Source organism: Palaemon carinicauda, chromosome 18, assembly GCF_036898095.1.
Source record: "Palaemon carinicauda isolate YSFRI2023 chromosome 18, ASM3689809v2, whole genome shotgun sequence".
NCBI lineage: Eukaryota > Metazoa > Arthropoda > Malacostraca > Decapoda > Palaemonidae > Palaemon > Palaemon carinicauda.
Window position 1 is genome coordinate 7,016,114 of NC_090742.1, and position 21,138 is coordinate 7,037,251.

At 43.1% G+C, this 21,138-nt stretch overlaps 2 protein-coding genes across 5 annotated transcripts in view; one reads left to right on the forward strand and one right to left on the reverse strand.

The window, feature by feature from the left end:
* The window catches only part of LOC137657597 (longitudinals lacking protein, isoforms H/M/V-like), an 82,009-nt gene extending 64,668 nt beyond the window's left edge, over positions 1–17,341 (reverse strand). For 2 of the 4 annotated variants that reach the window (XM_068391953.1, XM_068391952.1), the window contains exons 1-2: positions 17,187–17,340; positions 436–583 (exon numbers count right to left, since the gene is read on the reverse strand). In XM_068391953.1, the coding sequence (XP_068248054.1) occupies positions 436–516 (81 nt within the window). In that variant the 5' untranslated portion in view covers positions 517–583; positions 17,187–17,340. Of the gene's footprint in view, positions 1–435; positions 584–17,186 lie in introns of all 4 variants that reach the window. The other 2 variants (XM_068391955.1, XM_068391954.1) reach the window with 1 other exon arrangement.
* Positions 17,342–18,700: 1,359 nt separating this feature from the next.
* Positions 18,701–21,138, forward strand: part of LOC137656959 (uncharacterized) — a 5,268-nt gene continuing 2,830 nt past the window's right edge. Inside the window, exons 1-2 of the mRNA XM_068391317.1 lie at positions 18,701–18,782; positions 20,447–20,521. Of these exons, the coding sequence (XP_068247418.1) occupies positions 20,453–20,521 (69 nt within the window). The 5' untranslated portion in view covers positions 18,701–18,782; positions 20,447–20,452. The remainder of the gene's footprint in view (positions 18,783–20,446; positions 20,522–21,138) is intronic.

Below are 21,138 nucleotides of genomic sequence, written 5' to 3' on the forward strand. Positions count from 1 at the left end.
TTCAACTTCTTACAATTCTACAACTAGATTACAGTAACTAATTTCAATTTACAATTAAATAAAAACAGATGAGATAGGTACACGTGGTGTGGAAGACTACAATTATATGAAGTTCTTGAGAGTAATAGTCACTTGTGTTTGCCCAGTAGTGCCATCTATCAGGTTTACTGAGCATCATGGGATGAGAGGATGGGAGAGAGGGCGTGATCAATTCTTTTTTTTCAAAGGTCAGGAAGCCAGTGGCTTCAATGATTAAAGCATAATGACTACCAGGTAAGATTCATTTAAATAATATACAACAAAATCTAGTGTTCTGAACATAAATATCAATATTAATGCAATTATAAAATTCTTCAAACATATTCTCACAATTATAAAGTACAGAAGTGTACAGTACAGTACTTGATAGATACAGTACAGTTCTTGAGAACATACCTTACGATGAAGCGATGACAGAACATGGAAAAACGTTGAGCGATGGTTATTCCATCGAAGAGACAGAACTCCCTCCTCCATCAGTTACAAAAGCTAACCAAGAATAGTCAACTCTTGAGATACAGTGCTTATTAAGGGCAGCAAAATTCTGGAAAGGAAATAAAACCATAAACAGTACAAACTAGAGGGGCACTCGGTAGAGGGCAGACCTCCGCCGCGGTAGTTTATTTCCCAACCTTTTGCTCGACTTAGACCTTTTACCTTTACATGTATTAATTGGCGTGGATTTTCATACACTCAAATATGAACCAAGTTTGAAGTCTTATTGACAACGATGTCCAAACTTATAGCTAATTATGTGAATTGAATATTTTTGCTTGACCGTGACATGATCTTTGATCATGATCTTCCAAAATTTAATCATTTCCAGCTTTTTACATCTGCAAGTTTCATTACTCTACAATTAAAATTGTGGCCAGGAAGCTGTTCACAAACACACACACACACACACAAACAGGGGCAAAAACATAACCTCCTTCCAACTTTATTGGCGGAGGTAATTATTTACTAATTTGAATGTACAATACATAACTCTGATTATAAAAGCAAGGGTAGCATGCTATGAAAGCAGGAATCGCTTAATTTTGAGAAAGATACAGAAAAACAAAAAAGTATGTTACTGTACAGTACTTAAACAAAGAAAAGAGGAATTACGGTAAAAAGGATGTGGCATAGAAAATTCTTCTAAAACAAAATAATTCACATACAAACAACAGCCTAATCTGAAGTACAGTAACAACAAACTCCAGGACTTATCCTAGAAGAAACTCCTGCTTTCCACCAGATTTTAGTGTGATTGATCTCAGCGGATTTTTCCAAAAAAAACCCTCCTCCTGGAGACAACACTATGAAATAAGACCAATGCCAACCTGTTTAGCAGAAAAGCACTTGAAACAAGTTTAAACTTTGAAAGTTCCACCGATTTAACTATACAGTACCAAATTAGGAATATCATTCCACATACTGGTCATTGCTGGAATAAAACTTCTAGAATAATGTATAGAACAGAGCCTCGATATGAAGGCATGACTGTTAGAATTAACTGCACACCTGGTACTATGTACTGGATGGTATAGATATACAGTACTGTAGTCTGGGAAGATCTGAATGCAAAGGATGTTCAGGATTATGAAAATCTTATGCAACATGCACATAAAACTAATTGAATGCCAGTACCAGAGATTAATAACAAGATCAGAGATAATGAATTTAATAGACTGAAAGATTTTGTTCAACAAATCAAGATAAGTCAGCAGCTAAAGACTAGACAGGTGAATAATGGTCAAAACATGGTAAAATTTAGGAATTTAAAAATTTTCTCATGATAGAGTGATCCTGGAAAATTTCAAAAGACTTTCACATTATGCCAATTATTTGTGCAACTGAAGAAGAGCCGGACCAAATGTGTTCCTCAAAAGTAAATTTACAATCAAGAATCCCACCCAAAACTTTAAATGTGTTGTATACAGTTAAAGTGTTAAGATCTAGATGTTGAAGAGCCACTGTCATTGACCTACTTACAATCATGCTTTGATGTTTGTAAGGGTTCAACTTCATTTCCCCTAATTTGCACAATATGATATTTTGATTATAAAATAAATTTTTGAATATACTTACCCGGTGAATATATAATAGCTGACGTCTCGGACGGCTCGACAGAAACACAAAAACTCGCGAGCGATCGCCATGAAGGTTGCGGGTGTGCCCACCAGCGCCGACTATCGGCCAGATACCGCATATACATGTAAACAGCCTCAGTTCTTCTCATTCCGCTGGGTCTCTATCGGGGAGGAAGGGAGGGCCTATAATTTATATATTCACCGGGTAAGTATATTCAAAAATTTATTTTATAATCAAAATATCATTTTTAAATATTAAACTTAGCCGGTGAATATATAATAGCTGATTCACACCCATGGTGGTGGGTAGAGACCAGTATCAATACAATATAGGCGTATATGCTTAGAGTTTTTGACAGTTATATCATAACAAAACCCAAATAAATATAGGTACCTGGTAAGGAAGCTGACTCTGACGATTACTCTGCCTTGTTAGTCCGCTTTCCTCACGAAGCCCAGCCATCCTCTCAGGATGCTGAAAGACTCCCAGGAGCTGTAGTATCCAGGGCGACAACCCATACAACAGGACCTCATCAAAACCCTTAATCTGGGCGCTCTCAAGAAATTACATTTGACCACCCGCCAAATCAAAAAGGATGCGAAAGGCTTCTTAGCCTTCCGTACAACCCAAAACAAGATTAAAAACATTTCAAGAGAAGATTAAAAGGATATTGGAATTAAGGGAATGTAGTGGTAGAACCCTCACCCACTACTGCACTCGCTGCAACGAATGGACCCAGTGTGTAGCAGTCCTCATAAAGAGTCTGGACGTCTTTTAAGTAAAATGAAGCGAACACCGACTTGCTCCTCCAAAAGGTCGCGTCCATAATACTTCGTAGAGATCTGTTTTGCTTAAAGGCCACGGAAGTTGCTATAGCTCTTACTTCGTGCGTCTTGACCTTAAGCAAGCAACGATCTTTTTCACTCAAATGAGAATGAGCCTCTCGGATTAAAAATCTAATAAAATACGATAAAGCATTTTTAGACATAGGCAATGATGGCTTCTTAACTGAGCACCACAAGGCCTCAGATCCACCTCGTAAGGATTTTGTACGAGCTAAATAAAACTTAAGAGCTCTGACTGGACACAGTACTCTTTCAAGCTCGTTGCCTACGATCTCTGACAGGCAAGGTATATCAAACGACTTAGGCCAAGGACGAGAAGGCAGTTCATTTTTGGCCAAGAAACCAAGCTGAAGTGAACATGTGGCTTTATCTGTAGAAAAGCCGATGTTCCTACTGAAGGCATGGATCTCACTGACCCTTTTAGCCGAAGCCAAGCACACTAAGAAAAGCGCCTTGAGGGTGAGATCCTTCAGGGAGGCTGAATGTAATGGCTCAAACCTGTCGGATATTAGGAACCTTAGGACCACGTCTAAGTTCCATCCAGGAGTCTCGAAGGACTTAAGGAGATCTTTATTATTGGACAGATCTAAGCCTCTATGTCTGAACACAGAAGCCAACATGCTCCTGTAGCCCTTAATAGTGGGCGCTGAGAGGGAGCGAACATTTCTCAGATGTAGGAGAAAATCTGCAATTTGGGCTACAGAGGTACTGGAAGAGGAAATGGATGATGACTTGCACCAGTCTCTAAAGACTTCCCACTTCGACTGGTATACCTTGATGGTAGAAGCTCTCCTAGCTCTCGCAATCGCTCTGGCTGCCTCCTTCGAAAAACCTCGAGCTCTTGAGAGTCTTTCGATAGTCTGAAGGCAGTCAGACGAAGCGCGGGGAGGCTTTGATGAAGATCCCTTACGTGGGGCTGCCGTAAGAGATCCATTCTTAAAGGAAGACTCCTTGGGACGTCTACCAGCCATTGAAGTACCTCTGTGAACCACTCTCTCGCGGGCCAGAGGGGAGCAACCAACGTCAACCTTGTCCCTTCGTGAGAGGCGAACTTCTGCAGTACCTTGTTGATGATCTTGAACGGTGGGAATGCGTACGCGTCCAGGTGAGACCAGTCCAGTAGAAACGCATCTATGTGGGTCGCCTCTGGATCTGGGACTGGAGAGCAATAGGTCGGGAGCCTTTTGGTCAACGAGGTGGCAAAGAGGTCTATGGAGGGTTGACCCCAAGTCACCCAAAGACTCTTGCACACATCCTTGTGGAGGGTCCATTCTGTGGGGATCACCTGACCTCTCCGACTGAGACAGTCTGCCAAGACGTTCAAGTCCCCCTGGATGAATCTTGTCAACAGGGAGATGCCTCGATTTTTTGACCAGATGAGGAGGTCCCTTGCGATGACGAACAGTGTGTGGGAGTGAGTGCCTCCTTGCTTGGAGATGTACGCCAATGCTGTGGTGTTGTCCGAATTGACTTCTACCACTTTGTTTCGAAGAATGCTCTCGAAACTCATCAAGGCCAAGTGAACCGCTAACAACTCCTTGCCGTTGATGTGCATGCTCTTCTGATCCGACGTCCAAAGACCCGAACATTCCCGACCGTCCAGAGTCGCTCCCCAACCCAAATCCGACGCGTCTGAGAACAACACGTGGTTTGGGTTCTTGACTTCCAGGGACAGACCCTCTCGCAGACTTATGTTGCTGTCCCACCAGTTCAGGCATGCTTTTACTGGCTCGGAGACCGGGATTGACACAGCTTCCAAAGTCTTGCTCTTGTTCCAGTGTGAGTCTAGATGGAACTGGAGAGGGCGAAGGTGAAGTCTCCCTAGTGAGACAAATTGCTCCAGGGATGACAGAGTCCCTAAGAGGCTCATCCAACTTCTTACTGAGCAACGGTCTTTTTTCAGCATAAGGCGGACTTTGAGCAGGGCTTGCTCTATCCGGGTGGCAGACGGAAAAGCCCGAAAAACTAGACTGCGAATCTCCATCCCCAAATAGAGAATAGTCTGGGATGGATTCAGTTGAGACTTTTCTAAGTTCACCAACAGTCCCAACTCCTTTGCCAGACCCAACGTCCAGTGAAGGTCCTGCAGACAGCGATGACGGGACGATGCTCTGAGAAGCCAGTCGTCCAAGTACAGGGAGGCTCGAATTCCCGATAAATGAAGGAATTTTGCCACATTCCTCATGAGCCTCGTAAACACGAGAGGAGCAGGGCTGAGGCCGAAGCACAGTGCTCGAAACTGGTACACCACATTCCTGTAAACAAACCTCAGATACGGTTGAAAATCTGGGTGAATAGGAATGTGGAAGTACGCATCCTGCAGGTCAAGAGAGACCATCCAGTCTCCCTCTCTGACCGCTGCTAGGACGGACTTCGTGGTCTCCATCGTAAATTTTGTTTTTATAACAAAAACGTTGAGCGCACTGACGTCCAGCACTGGCCTCCGACCTCCCGTATGTTTTGGGACTAGGAAGAGACGGTTGTAAAATCCCGGTGATTGAAGGTCCGAGACTTTCACCACCGCTCCCTTCTCTAGTAACAGAGACACCTGCTGTTGTAGAGCTTGTCTTCTTGACTCCTCTCGATACCTGGGAGAGAGGTCTAGAGGAACTGATACTAGAGGAGGTCTGCGTACAAAAGGTATTTTGTACCCCTCCTTGAGCAACAACACAGACTCTTGGTCTGCACCCCTCTTCTCCCAGGCCTGCCAGAAGCTGTTCAGTCTGGCCCCTACCGCTGTCTGAGGACGTGGGCAGTCAGACTCTGCCACGGGAGGACTTGGATCCTCTCCTCTTGCCTCTCTTTCCGTCGGCACGAGCGCCTCCCCTGCTGGGGGCTCTGCCACGAAAGGGCGGGATAAATCTAGTCGCTGGGGTATCGACCTTGGGCCTCACGACATAAGACGACGAAGGAGCTCCCTTGCGAGCAGAAGTAGCCATCAGGTCGTGTGTATCCTTCTGCTCAAGCGAAGCCGCAATGTCCTTGATCAGCTGTTGAGGAAACAAGGCAGCTGATAAGGGGGCAAAGAGAAGCTCCGACCTCTGACAGGGAGTAACTCCTGCTGAAAGGAATGAGCAAAGAGTTTTCCTCTTCTTCAGGACTCCAGACGTAAAGGTGGCGGCGAGCTCATTGGAGCCATCGCGGATGGCTTTGTCCATACAAGACATAATAAGTACGGAAACATCCTGGTCGGCAGACGAGATCTTCCTGCTTAATGCTCCTAGAGACCAATCTAAAAAGTTAAAAACTTCGAAGGCCCTGAAAACCCCTTTAAGGAGATGGTCAAGGTCCGAGGAGGACCAACAAACTTTAGAGCGTCTCATGGCCAGGCGACGGGGAGAGTCTACGAGGCTTGAGAAGTCACCATGGGCAGAGGCAGGGACTCCCAAGCCGAGAACTTCTCCCGTGTCATACCAGACGCTCGCTCTAGAAGCTAGTTTAAAAGGAGGGAAGGCAAAGGCCGTCTTCCCCAAACTCCTCCTGGTAACCAACCAGTCGCCCAGCAAGCGTAAAGCCCTCTTAGAAGAGCGCGAGAGCACTAGCTTAGTAAAAGAAGGCTTCGCAGCAGCTAAGCCTAGCGCAAACTCTGATGGAGGCGAACGAGGAGCGGAAGTAACAAAATGGTCTGGGAAAAGATCCTTAAAAATCATCATGATTTTCTTAAAGTCCATCGAAGGTTGAGCAGCCTTAGGCTCTTCTACGTCTGATAAAACATCCAAAGGAATATCAGTAGGCGGAGGATCAGCAACATCCTCATCTGAAGGAACCTCGTCCGACAATTGATGAGTCTCAAGAAAGGGAGAGACCTGCCGCGGTAGCAATGCTTGACAAGCAAAGTCCACACGCAAAGGAGCAGCAGTAGTAGTCGAGGCTACGTCATGTCGCTGCTGAAAGGACTGACCAGCAACAACAACAGGAGCTGATGGACGCTCGACGTCAAGTCGAGACTGCCTTGACTGCCTAGACTGAGCAGTCAAAACAACCCTTGACTGCGGTGCTTGACGCTCAACGTCAAAACAAGGCAACTGAGCTGGTTGGCGAACGTCCTGAACGTCAACACGAGACTGCGGCAGCGGCTGAACGTCAACACGAGACTGCGGCAGCGGCTGAAAGTCAACACGGGACTGCATCGAGTGAGGCTCCAAGTCACGTGACTGTCGTGACAAACTACCGACATCACGCTTCGTAACGTCAAAAGGACGAGTAAAGGCTCGTTTGGGCGGCTGACGGCCAGAGTCTCGATCAGCGTAACGGCGAGGATCATCGTGAACCTGCTCAACGGTATACTCCTCCATAAGGGAGGCAAGCTTATTCTGCATATCCTGCAGGACAACCCATTTAGGATCAACGGGAGTCGGTACGGGCCGAGACAATGGTAACGTCTGTGACGGCAAAACATTGCTCTTACTGAGACTCTCGGAGCCCGTGTTACGCTTACGCTTAATCGGAGAACAGTCTTCCGACGACTGCAAAGGGTCAGAGCTGTCCCAATGGCTACAGTCAGGACGCTGGACCTGTCCTGAAGGGACTGACTTCCGCTTTAAGGGTCTAGAAACTTTGCTCCAAGGTTTCTTTTGCGAGAAGCCTTCGGATGACGAGGAGAAAACAGCCTCGCTCGTCTTATGGTAGGGGAAATCTTGACGAGACACGCCCGATACCGCAGAGGGAACGTCTGTTCGTTGGTTAAAGCCTCTCGTCCCCTTAAGTCCTACGACATTACTTCTCCCTGGTGCAGGGGAGCCTGAAAGAGGTCTCGGACTAGGTGAACGACAAGCACGAACAGACGAACCCTTGGTCGCAACACTAAAAACACTTTGCGCACTAATCACTTTATCCCCACGATTTTCTGATTTGGCACTCTGACACTTTAACACATTCACATCCGCCATGAGTTGTTTACGGTCCGATGCTAAAGACTCAACTCTCTCGCCCAAAGCTTGAATGGCAAGCAACATATCCCGCATGGATGGTTCATGAGTGCTAGTAGAGGGTTCAGGAACAACTACTACAGGGGAAGGATTAGGTTCAGGGGCATGGGAGGAGGAAAAATCCAACGACCTAGAGGAGCTTCTCCTCACCCTATCTCTCTCAAGCTTACGAGAATATTTATCAAACTCTAGCCAGTCGAATTCCGAAAGTACCACGCACTCATCACACCGATCTCCTAATTGGCAGGTTTTACCCCGGCAATTAGAACACACGGTATGTGGGTCGAGAGAGGCCTTGGGAAGACGTTTGTTACAATCCCTAGCATTACATTTACGAAATTTAGGTCCAGGGAAAGGAGAAGGGTCAGCCATTTTGAAAAGTCCAAGAAAATCCAAAAACAATCCAGAGTCATCAACAATAAACGCTATCCAAAAAAGGGTTCAAGAGTTTTAATTGAAGAGAAAAACACCTGTCACTGCGAAAGCTCAAAACCAAAAAGAAGTACTTCACCAAGAATGACGAAAAAACTCCAGGTTAACAGCGAGCGGAATCAACTTGTCGACAAGACCGACAGAGAAGAACTGAGGCTGTTTACATGTATATGCGGTATCTGGCCGATAGTCGGCGCTGGTGGGCACACCCGCAACCTTCATGGCGATCGCTCGCGAGTTTTTGTGTTTCTGTCGAGCCGTCCGAGACGTCAGCTATTATATATTCACCGGCTAAGTTTAATATTTAAAAACAGTACAGTATACCAATCTAAGATAGATCTCTACTCTGTGTGCATCACTTATGCATGATGAGCCTGAGCTTTGCATGTTGATAAACTGGGCGTAGGGCAGGGAATATTTCTTAGCTACATCATGTAGTAATGGATTCACTGTTCTAGCCTTAACAATAAAGTCCTAAGGGACCACACAACACCTCCATTAAAATGTTATTTTTATTAATAAAATAAATTTTTGAATATACTTACCCGGTGATTATATACTGTAAGCTGCAGCTCTGCTGCCCGACAGAAAAACTCTACGTTCAAAATACGCCAGCGATCGCTATGCAGGTAGGGGGTGTACATCAACAGCGCCATCTGTCGAGCAGGTACTCAGTACTCAATGTAAACACAGAACTCAATTTTCTCCTCGGTCCACTGGGTCTCTATTGGGGAGGAAGGGAGGGTCCTTTAATATATAATCACCGGGTAAGTATATTCAAAAATTTATTTTATTAATAAAAATAACATTTTTCAATATTAAACTTAGCCGGTGATTATATAAGCTGATTCACACCCAGGGGGGTGGGTAGAGACCAGCATTAATTGTTTACATTATTATGAGCTAAGGATTTTGTATTTCATTTTAGCAGTTATTCAAAATAACAAACATAAAATAAATAAGTACCTGGTAAGGAAGTCGACTTGAACAATTACTCTGCCTTTTTTAAGTACGTCTTCCTTACTGAGCCTCGCGATCCTCTTAGGATACTGAGCGACTCCTAGGAGCTGAAGTATCAAGGGTTGCAACCCATACTAAAGGACCTCATCAAAACCTCTAATCTAGGCGCTTCTCAAGAAAAGAATTTGACCACCCGCCAAATCAACCAGGATGCGAAAGGCTTCTTAGCCTTCCAGACAACCCAAAAAACAACAATAAAAAACATTTCAAGAGAAAGATTAAAAAAGGTTATGGAATTAGGGGAATGTAGTGGTTGAGCCCTCACCCACTACTGCACTCGCTGCTACGAATGGTCCCAGGGTGTAGCAGTTCTCGTAAAGAGACTGGACATCTTTAAGATAAAAAGACACGAACACTGACTTGCTTCTCCAATAGGTTGCGTCCATTATACTCTGCAGAGATCTATTTTGTTTAAAGGCCACTGAAGTTGCGACAGCTCTAACTTCATGTGTCCTTACCTTCAGCAAAGCATGGTCTTCCTCATTCAGATGAGAATGAGCTTCTCGTATCAACAGTCTGATATAATAGGAAACTGCATTCTTTGACATAGGTAAAGAAGGTTTCTTAATAGCACACCATAAAGCTTCCGACTGTCCTCGTAAAGGTTTAGTTCGTCTTAAATAGAACTTAAGAGCTCTAACAGGGCATAAGACTCTTTCTAGTTCATTTCCAACCAAATTTGAAAGGCTTGGAATATCGAACGATATCGGCCAAGGACGAGAAGGTAGCTCATTTTTGGCTAGAAAACCAAGCTGTAAAGAACATGTAGCCGTTTCAGATGAAAATCCGATGTTCCTGCTGAAGGCGTGTATCTCACTGACTCTTTTAGCTGTTGCTAAGCAAACGAGGAAAAGAGTCTTTAAAGTGAGATCTTTAAAGGAGGCTGATTGTAGTGGCTCGAACCTTTCTGACATAAGGAATCTTAGTACCACGTCTAAATTCCAACCCGGTGTAGCCAAACGACGCTCCTTCGAGGTCTCAAAAGACTTAAGGAGGTCCTGTAGATCTTTGTTGTTAGAAAGATCTAAGCCTCTGTGACGGAAGACTGCTGCCAACATGCTTCTGTAACCTTTGATCGTGGGAGCTGAAAGAGATCTTTCCTTCCTCAGGTATAATAGGAAGTCAGCTATTTGGGTTACAGAGGTACTAGTTGAGGATACTGATACCGACTTGCACCAGTTTCGGAAGACTTCCCACTTCGACTGGTAGACTCTAAGAGTGGATGTCCTCCTTGCTCTAGCAATCGCCCTGGCTGCCTCCTTCGAAAAGCCTCTAGCTCTCGAGAGTCTTTCGATAGTCTGAAGGCAGTCAGACGAAGAGCGTGGAGGCCTGGGTGTACCTTCTTTACGTGTGGCTGACGTAGAAGGTCCACTCTTAGAGGAAGAGTTCTGGGAACGTCCACTAGCCATTGAAGTACCTCGGTGAACCATTCTCTCGCGGGCCAGAGGGGAGCAACTAACGTCAACCTTGTCCCTTCGTGAGAGGCGAACTTCTGCAGTACCTTGTTGACAATCTTGAACGGGGGGAATGCATAAAGGTCTAGATGGGACCAATCCAGTAGAAAGGCATCTATATGAACTGCTGCTGGGTCCGGGATTGGCGAGCAATAAATTGGGAGCCTCTTGGTCATCGAGGTTGCAAAGAGATCTATGGTAGGTTGGCCCCATGTGGCCCATAGTCTCTTGCACACATCCTTGTGTAGGGTCCATTCTGTTGGAATGATTTGACCCTTCCGACTGAGGCAATCCGCCATGACATTCATGTTGCCTTGAATGAACCTCGTTACTAGAGAAAGGTTTAGATCTCTTGACCAGGTGAGGAGGTCCCTTGCGATCTCGTACAACGTCATAGAATGGGTCCCTCCTTGCTTGGAGATGTACGCCAAGGCCGTGGTGTTGTCTGAGTTCACCTCCACCACCTTGCCTAGAAGGAGGGACTTGAAGCTTTTCAAGGCCAGATGAACTGCTAGTAGCTCCTTGCAGTTGATATGTAACGTTCTTTGATTCGAGTTCCAAGTTCCCGAGCATTCCCGACCGTCTAATGTCGCACCCCAGCCCGTGTCCGATGCGTCCGAGAAGAGAACGTGGTTGGGGGTCTGAACAGCCAGGGGCAGACCCTCTCTGAGGTTGATGTTGTCCTTCCACCAAGTCAGTGATGACTTCATCTTCTCGGAAATGGGGATCGAGACCGCTTCTAGCGTCTTGTCCTTTTTCCAGTGAACAGCTAGGTGAAATTGAAGGGGACGGAGGTGCAGTCTCCCTAACGAAATGAACTGTTCTAGGGATGAAAGCGTCCCTATCAGACTCATCCACTGTCTGACTGAACATCGGTCCTTCTTTAGCATGTTCTGGATGCATCCTTGGGCTTGACTTGTTCTGGGGGTCGACGGAAAAGCCCGAAAAGCTTGACTGTGAATCTCCATCCCTAAGTACACTATAGTTTGGGATGGGACCAGTTGGGACTTTTCCATATTGACCAGGAGACCCAATTCCTTGGTCAGATCTAGAGTCCACTTTAGATTCTCCAGACAGCGACGACTGGAAGAAGCTCTTAGAAGCCAGTCGTCCAAATAGAGGGAGGCTCTGATATCCGCTAAATGCAGGAATTTGGCAATATTCCTCATCAGTTTCGTAAAGACAAGAGGAGCCGTGCTTAGGCCAAAGCACAGGGCTTGAAATTGGTAGACAACCTTTTCGTAAACGAACCTCAGAAAAGGTTGGGATTCTGGGTGGATGGGGACGTGAAAGTAAGCGTCCCTTAGGTCTAAAGAGACCATCCAGTCTTCCTTCCTGACCGCTGCTAGAACAGACTTTGTGGTCTCCATGGCGAACGTCTGCTTTGTGACAAAGACATTCAGCGCACTGACGTCTAGCACCGGCCTCCACCCTCCTGTCTTCTTTACCACTAAGAAGAGACGGTTGTAGAAGCCCGGGGATTGATGGTCCCGGACTTTGACTACTGCTCCCTTTTCTAGTAAGAGAGACACCTCTTGCTTCAAAGCTAGTCTCTTGTCCTCCTCTCTGTACCTGGGAGAGAGATCGATGGGAGACGTTGCTAGAGGGGGTTTGCGTACAAACGGGATCTTGTACCCTTCTCTGAGCAACTTCACAGATTGTGCATCTGCGCCCCTTTTCTCCCAGGTCTGCCAGAAGTTCTTGAGTCTGGCTCCCACTGCTGTCTGAAGAAGGTGGCAGTCAGACTCTGCCCTTAAAGGACTTGGTACCTTTCTTCTTCCCACGTCTCCCTTCGGCACGAGCACCTCCTCTGCTGGAGGCTCTGCCACGAAAGGGCGGAATGAATCTGGACGCTGGAGTGTCCATCCTGGGTCTAGACAAGGTAGGCAAAGGGGTGGCTTTGCGGGCAGAGGACGCCACCAGGTCATGAGTGTCTTTTTGAATCAAGGAGGCAGCAATCTCCTTTATCAACTCCTCTGGGAAAAGGCACTTTGAGAGAGGAGCAAACATAAGTTCCGATCTCTGACACGGTGTTACTCCAGCTGACAAGAAGGAGCAAAGGTTTTCCCGTTTCTTGAGGACCCCGGAAACGAACGAAGCCGCAAGCTCACTGGAACCGTCCCGTATGGCCTTGTCCATGCAGGACATAATGAGCATGGAAGTTTCCTTGTCAGAAGGGGAGATCTTCCTGCTCAACGCTCCCAAACACCAATCCAAAAAGTTAAAAACCTCGAAGGCTCTGAACACTCCTTTCAACAGATGGTCTAAGTCTGAAGGAGACCAACAAATCTTAGAGAGTCTCATGGCTAGCCTGCGGGGAGAGTCTACTAGACTTGAGAAGTCGCCCTGGGCAGAGGCAGGAACTCCCAAGCCGAGAACTTCTCCCGTGGCATACCAGACGCTCGATCTGGAAGAGAGTCTCGCAGGGGGAAACGTGAATGCTGTCTTCCCAAGGTTCTTTTTGGACTGCATCCATTCTCCCAACACTCGTAAAGCTCTCTTAGACGAGCGGGCAAGGACGAGCTTCGTAAAGGCAGGCGCGGATGACTGCGTGCCTAAAGCGAACTCAGATGGAGGAGAGCGTGGGGCCGCAGAAACAAACTGATCAGGATACATCTCCCTGAACAGTGCAAGAACTTTCCTAAAGTCCAAGGAGGGTTGCGTGGTCTTGGGTTCGTCGATGTCCGTATGCGGGTCGTCAATGTGTCATCATCAGAGAGTCCATCATCTGAAAGCTGAGGAGGAAGCGGCAAAGGAGTAGGAATCGGCTGGTCAGCTGAGTCCGGCAGCACGGGTGCATGCGTGACTGAACCGGACGCAACGTCATGGAACTGTTGCCCAGTCTGTGAACTGGCAACAACCATAGCAGCGCGGGGGCGCAAAGCGTCTACTCCAGACTGTCTAGTCTGCTGTGGGCGAGTAGTGGTAACCACACTGGGTTGCGGAGGTTGACGCACCGCGTCAAAACAAAACAACTTAGGTTGTTGTTGTAACTCGCGAACGTCAACGGAAGGTTCCGTGCGTCGCTGAACGTCAACATGCGGCTGGCAGGGTACACTGGAACGCATGGGTGGCGGGACTCTCACAGCTGGAGTGCGGGAGAAGGTAGCCTCAGCGTCCACTGGACGCACAACCGTGGGTGGTTGTAGGCTAGCGGTTGGTGCAGCGTCAACCTTCTCCGCACGAAAGTCCTGCATCAATGACGTTAACTGTGTCTGCATGGTCTGCAGCAAAGACCACTTAGGGTCTACAGTAGCAGGTGCGGCAACAGACGGTGTTACTGCCTGATGCGGTACCGCTTTCCTCTCTTAGGAGGTGTGCAGTCATCGGAAGACTGCAGTGAGTCCGAACTGACCCAGTGGCTACAACTGGGCCGTTGGACTTGAGCGGAAGGGACCGACTTGCGCTTAAGAGGCCGCGAGACCTTGGTCCATGGTTTCTTTCGAGAAACCTCTTCCGCAGACGAGGAATAAATGGGCTCTCTCGTCTTCGTGTGGGTGGGGCGATCTTGGATAGATACGTCCGAAACCACGGAGGGAACGTCTGTTCGCTGATTAAAGCCTCTCAAACCCTTTGGTCGTACGACATTGCTTCTCCCCTGGGCTTGGGAGCTTGCAAGAGGTCCCGGACTGGGAGGACGACAGGCACGAACAGACGAACCCTCAAGCGCAACACTATCTACAACACTTTCCACAACACTACCACTCACTTTGTCACTACCCACTGCACTCTTACACTTCAACTCCTTGACGTCTGCCATGAGTTGGTTACGGTCACTCGCCAATGACTCGACTCTCTCACCCAGAGCCTGGATGGCACGCATCATATCTGCCATCGAAGGTTGTTGAGTGCTAGAAGGGGGATCAGGAGCAACCACTACAGGGGAAGGAATAGGTTGTGGGGCATGAGGAGAGGAAAAATCAACGGAGCGAGATGAACTTCTCCTGACTCTATCTCTCTCTAGCCTACGTGTGTATTTCTGGAATTCGATGAAATCGAATTCCGAAAGCCCAACGCATTCCTCACATCGATCTTCCAATTGACAGGTCTTATCCCGACAATTGGAACAAACGGTGTGAGGATCGATAGAGGCCTTCGGAAGACGCCTTGAACAGTCCCTAGCATTATATTTCCTGAATTTAGGGACTTGAGAAGGGTCAGCCATCTTGAATTAGTCAAAGGGGAATTCAAAATCTATCCAAAGTCATCAACAAATAATCCAAAATCAATAAAAGAATGCAAGGATGTATTGAAGATAACGTCTGCAAAGCGAAAGCTCAAAACTAGAAATGTGTACTTCACCAAAATATGTGAAAACCAATCCAGTAAGCAACAGCGAATTTAGTAGGTCTTGCCGGTGGCACGACAGAGAGAAAATTGAGTTCTGTGTTTACATTGAGTACTGAGTACCTGCTCGACAGATGGCGCTGTTGATGTACACCCCCTACCTGCATAGCGATCGCTGGCGTATTTTGAACGTAGAGTTTTTCTGTCGGGCAGCTGAGCTGCAGCTTATATAATCACCGGCTAAGTTTAATATTGAAAAATAGATTTTTGTTTTGTCAAAACCTCTTTATTTTGCCATATCCTTATGAAGCATTCAAGTTAAATATCTTTTCAATTATATAACATTTACCAGTACTGTAACCAATGAGGAATGTTTTTCCAAACATTTTGTAACACAATGATATAATGAAATTCCTTTAGCTGGGGTAACTTTAGCAAAATTTTCTATCCCTAGCCACACCAATCATTATTAAAATTACCATTAATACATGAGGAATTGAGTTTTCCACAATCATTTTAAGAATTATGTTATATCATTATTAGTGTTTTAAGTAAAATTATACCTATGCTGTCAGTGAAGTGACTCATTATGAAATTTTTTTTTGTTACAGTATTTAGGAGAAAATGCCATATTTAGGGATATAGAGACTCTCAAAACAGTAAATGCTTAGGTTGTCGGCTATTTCATATTAAAAACTAATGGGGGACCACAATGAAAAACTACAATTTGAATGCCCTGTTAGATCAAGGGGGTTGTATGTATGATAGCAGCCATCTGTATGTGTGTAGGAGGCTGGCTAAGAATACGGCAGTGTAAGGGGGAATGCAGGAGGACGTTGCCCCCCACCCATTAGGTAAGGAAACGGCTTGTAGGTTAGGTGGGGGGGGGGGAGTTTAGGTTAGGAGTTCTTCTTGTGTAAAGGTTATGCAGAAAACACAGACTATAAAATGGGAAGAAAACTCACATTTTCTATGCAGGCAGGAGGAACTGGGCCCTGATATACAAAGACTCCAATCAGGGAACCCAGGGGTTGGGATCCTTTATTCCCTTTTAGGTTTATTATAAAGAGAAGAGCAAATATTGACAAGCTCTGCCCACAAAGAAGGTAGACAAACTACCAGCGGAGGAGTGATCGCTACAATAACTGTATGTTTTGTTTGTGGGCATGTGCGTTCACATCTTAAAATACTACAGCCAGTCAGTGATAAAAAATTCCTTAGGCAATAATGTTGTGATTCGTCGCAAATATCTCGGACTGTCCCCCAACCCCAGGGGAAGGTGACCCAACATCCTAAGTTAGGTTAGGTTGGGGATCTTCCTGGAGTGCTAATCCCCAAGACCGAAAGGCTGTATCACCCCAGGGTAGATTTTTTTGTCTTCTATCATTCGGAAACCAGTTTTCCCAATCTGAACTTTGGGCCAGCTTTTCAAACGAAGCTGTATGACATGCTTCTCAAAATCACGCCAAAGTTTTTTATTAAAAATATACCTCATATACAGTATATAATTTACATTTTAAGTAGAAAGTTATCAATGGCTTACAGGAAAAAATGGGATTATATCATATTTCCCTTACTAATACTAAAACCTACACTACCATACACCTACTATGGCCTGCCTACACCTAATTTGCTTAAATCAATATTACTTTCCCAATACACCAATCGAAAAATCAATGTCATTTTACCAATGCACCTGTTAAACATTAAGTATTATTTTACCACCCAAAAATTTCCCAATTCACGATACTGTAATTAAGGTCAACATCAAATTGGTTAGCTGAAATGGAGGTAATTATTTTGGAGTTTAACAGTATCCAACTGAAAGTTAAGTTAGGTTACAGATATTTAATAATATTGGTGAACAGGTGAATATCTATTACATAATTTAAGACTATACATTTTGACCTTTGACACATTCACATATTGACATAACTTTACTGTATTACCACATTCTAATAAACCATGGACAATTCACCAAAACAATCCGGCTTGAAAACAATTAATGTTTAAATTTGTAGGCTATAACAGTCTATTGAATACCTATTTGTAACTCTAATAAGCTAAATAAATACAGTAAATCATATCAAAATTGAAGAAGATACCTTATGATAAAAGTGCCAGACGATTTTGTGCGTTATCTGCAGTTTGTTTACATTAGATGTCTGTGTGATGTTTGCAATAAATGTGAAATAATACTTAGATTGCGTTATTTTAATATCTTTTCAGCAGATATTCTCTCTCTCTCTCTCTCTCTCTCTCTCTCTCTCTCAAAATCATTTACAGTATAAGAAGATTCTCTCTCTCTCTCTCTCTCTCTCTCTCTCTCTCTCTCTGACTTTGTTTTTCAATATGCATAATCTTTATTTTGCATTTGTTTACTGATTTGTAATTTCACTACTATGTTCTCTCTCTCTCTCTCTCTCTCTCTCTCTCTCTCTCTCAAAATCATTCATAAGAAGATTTCTCTCTCTCTCTCTCTCTCTCTCTCTCTCTCTCTCTCTGTGTGTGTGTGTGTGTAAAAATCATTCATAAGAGGATATTATAAATGCCTAAAAGCAAGGCTCAACAATATTGAATATTCAAGGCTATCCCCTGACTGAAAAAAAAATAAAAATATCTATCTATCTATCTATCCATCTATCTATCTATCTATCTATCTATCATCGTCCTAACTAATTTTGGAAGCCCACAATTAACTATTCTTATTTGGGGGACCTCCCATTGGCTTATTATATTCTTTTCCAACTAAGGTTGTAGAACAATAATAATAATAATAATAATAATAATAATAATAATAATAATAATAATAACAACAATAATAATAATTATAATAATAATAATAACAACAACAATATTAATAATAATAATAATAATAATAATAATAATAATAATAACAATAATAATAATAATAATAATAATAATAATAATAATAATAATAATAATACTAACAACCACTCCTTTTCAATCCTTGTCTACTATTAAAAAATTGCAATGTGCCCTTCCATGATTTGTTCAGAGTTTTTCAAGTCATGATTTCTTTTCATGTTATACATTGCTGAAGACAAATATGATAAATACTCTCTCTCTCTCTCTCTCTCTCTCTCTCTCTCTCTCTCTCTCTCATTTTATTTTCCCAGGTCCCAATTCAGTTGAAATACATACCTACTAAATTTTCAAGTCGCGATTTCTTTTTTATGTATACATTGCCGAAGGCAAATGTGATGAATTCTCTCTCTCTCTCTCTCTCTCTCTCTCTCTCTCTCTCTCTGGATCTATGACGTAGGTAATCCTTCAATTTTTCTTATAGAAAAAGTAATGTTTCAAACGGTAATTACTCATTCAAATGACATATTTTCCTTATAAAAAAAGGTTATACAGTGTATCGAAACTCCGTACGAAGCATTAGCGCATTGGATAATCTTCCAGGCGAATAGATACCATAACGATTTCGTTTCAATATCTCCAAAGTTAATTTACCGTTTATAATGAGAAACAGCTGGCCTAAAAGCAAGTGAAATCGACTGTTCATAGCTACTCGAGTATCTACGAAATCTTAGCCGTGTCAGCTATTATCTGGTAGTGTAGCAACGTCAGCAAATTTAACAGATGTGCCTACGAGTCTAAAAGATGACTATATAAAGAGGTTGTAACCTTCCTTTAACCGGGCCTTTCGTAGAACTTCGACCCCACTGACGTTTGTAAGTAGAAATAAAACTTGAAATAATCTTTCAGTGAATTTAACTACTTGTAAGTTGAAGGAATGAGAAACTTTGTTTTACTCTCTTGTTATCATGCTTTTAGTCTTCTTTTTTATAAAAGTTGTTAGTGGTTATAGGGATTATAGATTATCAATAATAACGCTGTTATACACATAGATTTAAACAGTTGCCAGGTCTTGGAAGTACAATAATTATCCACTAGAGATTTAAAATAACGTGCGGTATATGTTTTTTTTTTTTAAATACATATTTGTCTCTCATTTCAAGTGACATCAAAGTTGAGTCATACGTGAATTTCTAAAGTGAGGAAAAATTTAAGTACGGTGTTAGTGGAAAGCGAGCAAGAATTTTTTTGTGTCTTCAGATTTTTTTTTCATTGCAGTTTCAGGGATTACATTTAAATCTATTTTTATAGCTACTTTCCACTTGATAAGTGTAGAAGAGACTTTAGCTATGATAAACAGCTGTAGGAGAAGGACATTCCAAAATCAAACCATAGTTCTTTAGTCTTGGGTAGTGCCATATTCTTCCACTGTCTTGAGCCATAGTTCTTTTGCTCGAGGGTAAACTCTGGCACACTATTCTATCTGTTTACTTATTTCCTTTTCTCACTGGGCTATTTTACCTGTTAGAACCCTTGTACTTATAGCATCCTACTTTTACAACTACCTAGGGGTTGTTGCTTAGCTATTGATAATAATAATAATAACAACCATCATCATCTCCTCCTATGCCTATTGACGCAAAGGGCCTCGGTTAGATTTCGCCAGTCGTCCCTATCTTGAGCTTTTAATTCAATACTTCTCCATTCATCATCTCATACCTCGCACTTCATAGTCCTCAGCATTGTAGGCCTGTGTCTTCCAACTCTTAATTCAATTGGATCTTAAATTAATCTACACGGAAAGAAAAAAATAAGCACAGCAAGTTTATAAGACGAAATCTATCTTGGATGTTTATCGCAGAATCATCAGCAACTACTCCATCTTATATAATATTGAGCGTTATAATGGAGAAAGAAAAGACTGAAAATATTTGAAGCACGCTCCAACTTCTGAACTTATGTAGCATTAGCAAGACCATTCCACAAGCTGGTTAGGGCTGGAATAAAACTTCTGGAATAGTATCCATATTCTTTCACCATTCTATTCATGGCTGTAATGTACTAGGAAAAATACTCAAATGTATTATTATTATTATTATTATTATTATTATTATTATTATTATTATTATTATTACTATTACTAGCCAAGCTACAACCCTAGTTGGAAAAGCAGAATGCTCTAGGCACAAGGGCTCCAACATGGAAAATACCCCGTTGAGGAATGGAAATAAGGAAACAAATAAACGATATAAGAAGTGATGAAAAATTAAAATAAAATATTTTAAAATACATTAACAACATTAAAACAGATAACTCATATATAGACTATAAAAAGACTTATATCAGCCTGTTCAACATAAAAACATTTGCTGCAAGTTTGAACTTTTGAAATTTTACTGATACAACTACCCAATAAGAAAGATCATTCCATAACTTGGTCACATGTTTAAAGCATACATTAATTTTTTCCACTCTCCTTATAATTTTTATTATAAAATACGATACATATATTAATCTTTATCCCCTTAATTTTTGCTAGGACAAGATGCACGCCTGGTTGCTCCTATTACTGTCCGGCTGTGCGTTAGCCAATACTGTTCCGGATGGAGAGAAGGTAATTGTATAATTATTACTTATTTCAAGAGAGAGAGAGAGAGAGAGAGAGAGAGAGAGAGAGAGAGAGAGAGAGAGAGAGAGAGAGAGAGAGAGAGATGTAATGTGTTATCATAGAGTTTTATAAAATAAGATTAGTCAACTTGTATGGATGGCCAAATGCAATATAATGGTTGATCTAACGTGGAAAATATGTATTCTAAGTATCATTTATGCTTATATATATATATATATATATATATATATATATATATATATATATATATATATATATATATACACTGTAGTTGTTTGCATGCATTTATACATATGTTTTGTATACAATCATGAATTATTTAGAAGAAATTTATTTTGTGTTCTGCTAAGCATACTAACCCATACATCCCTATATGGGAATAGCTATAACATCAGTTGTAAGACTATCAGCAGACATTTATGATACATTACCAAGTTTTACCAGCATGCACGATAAACAGTTGTAGATTGAAAGACCACTGATGAATGGAACAGACAAGGGATAGAGACAGGATTATTGCCCTAGAGACTAACCATAAATACATATGATCAGCACCTGAGTCCCATCTCCACCCAAGCTACGATCAGTGAGGACCAGGCAAT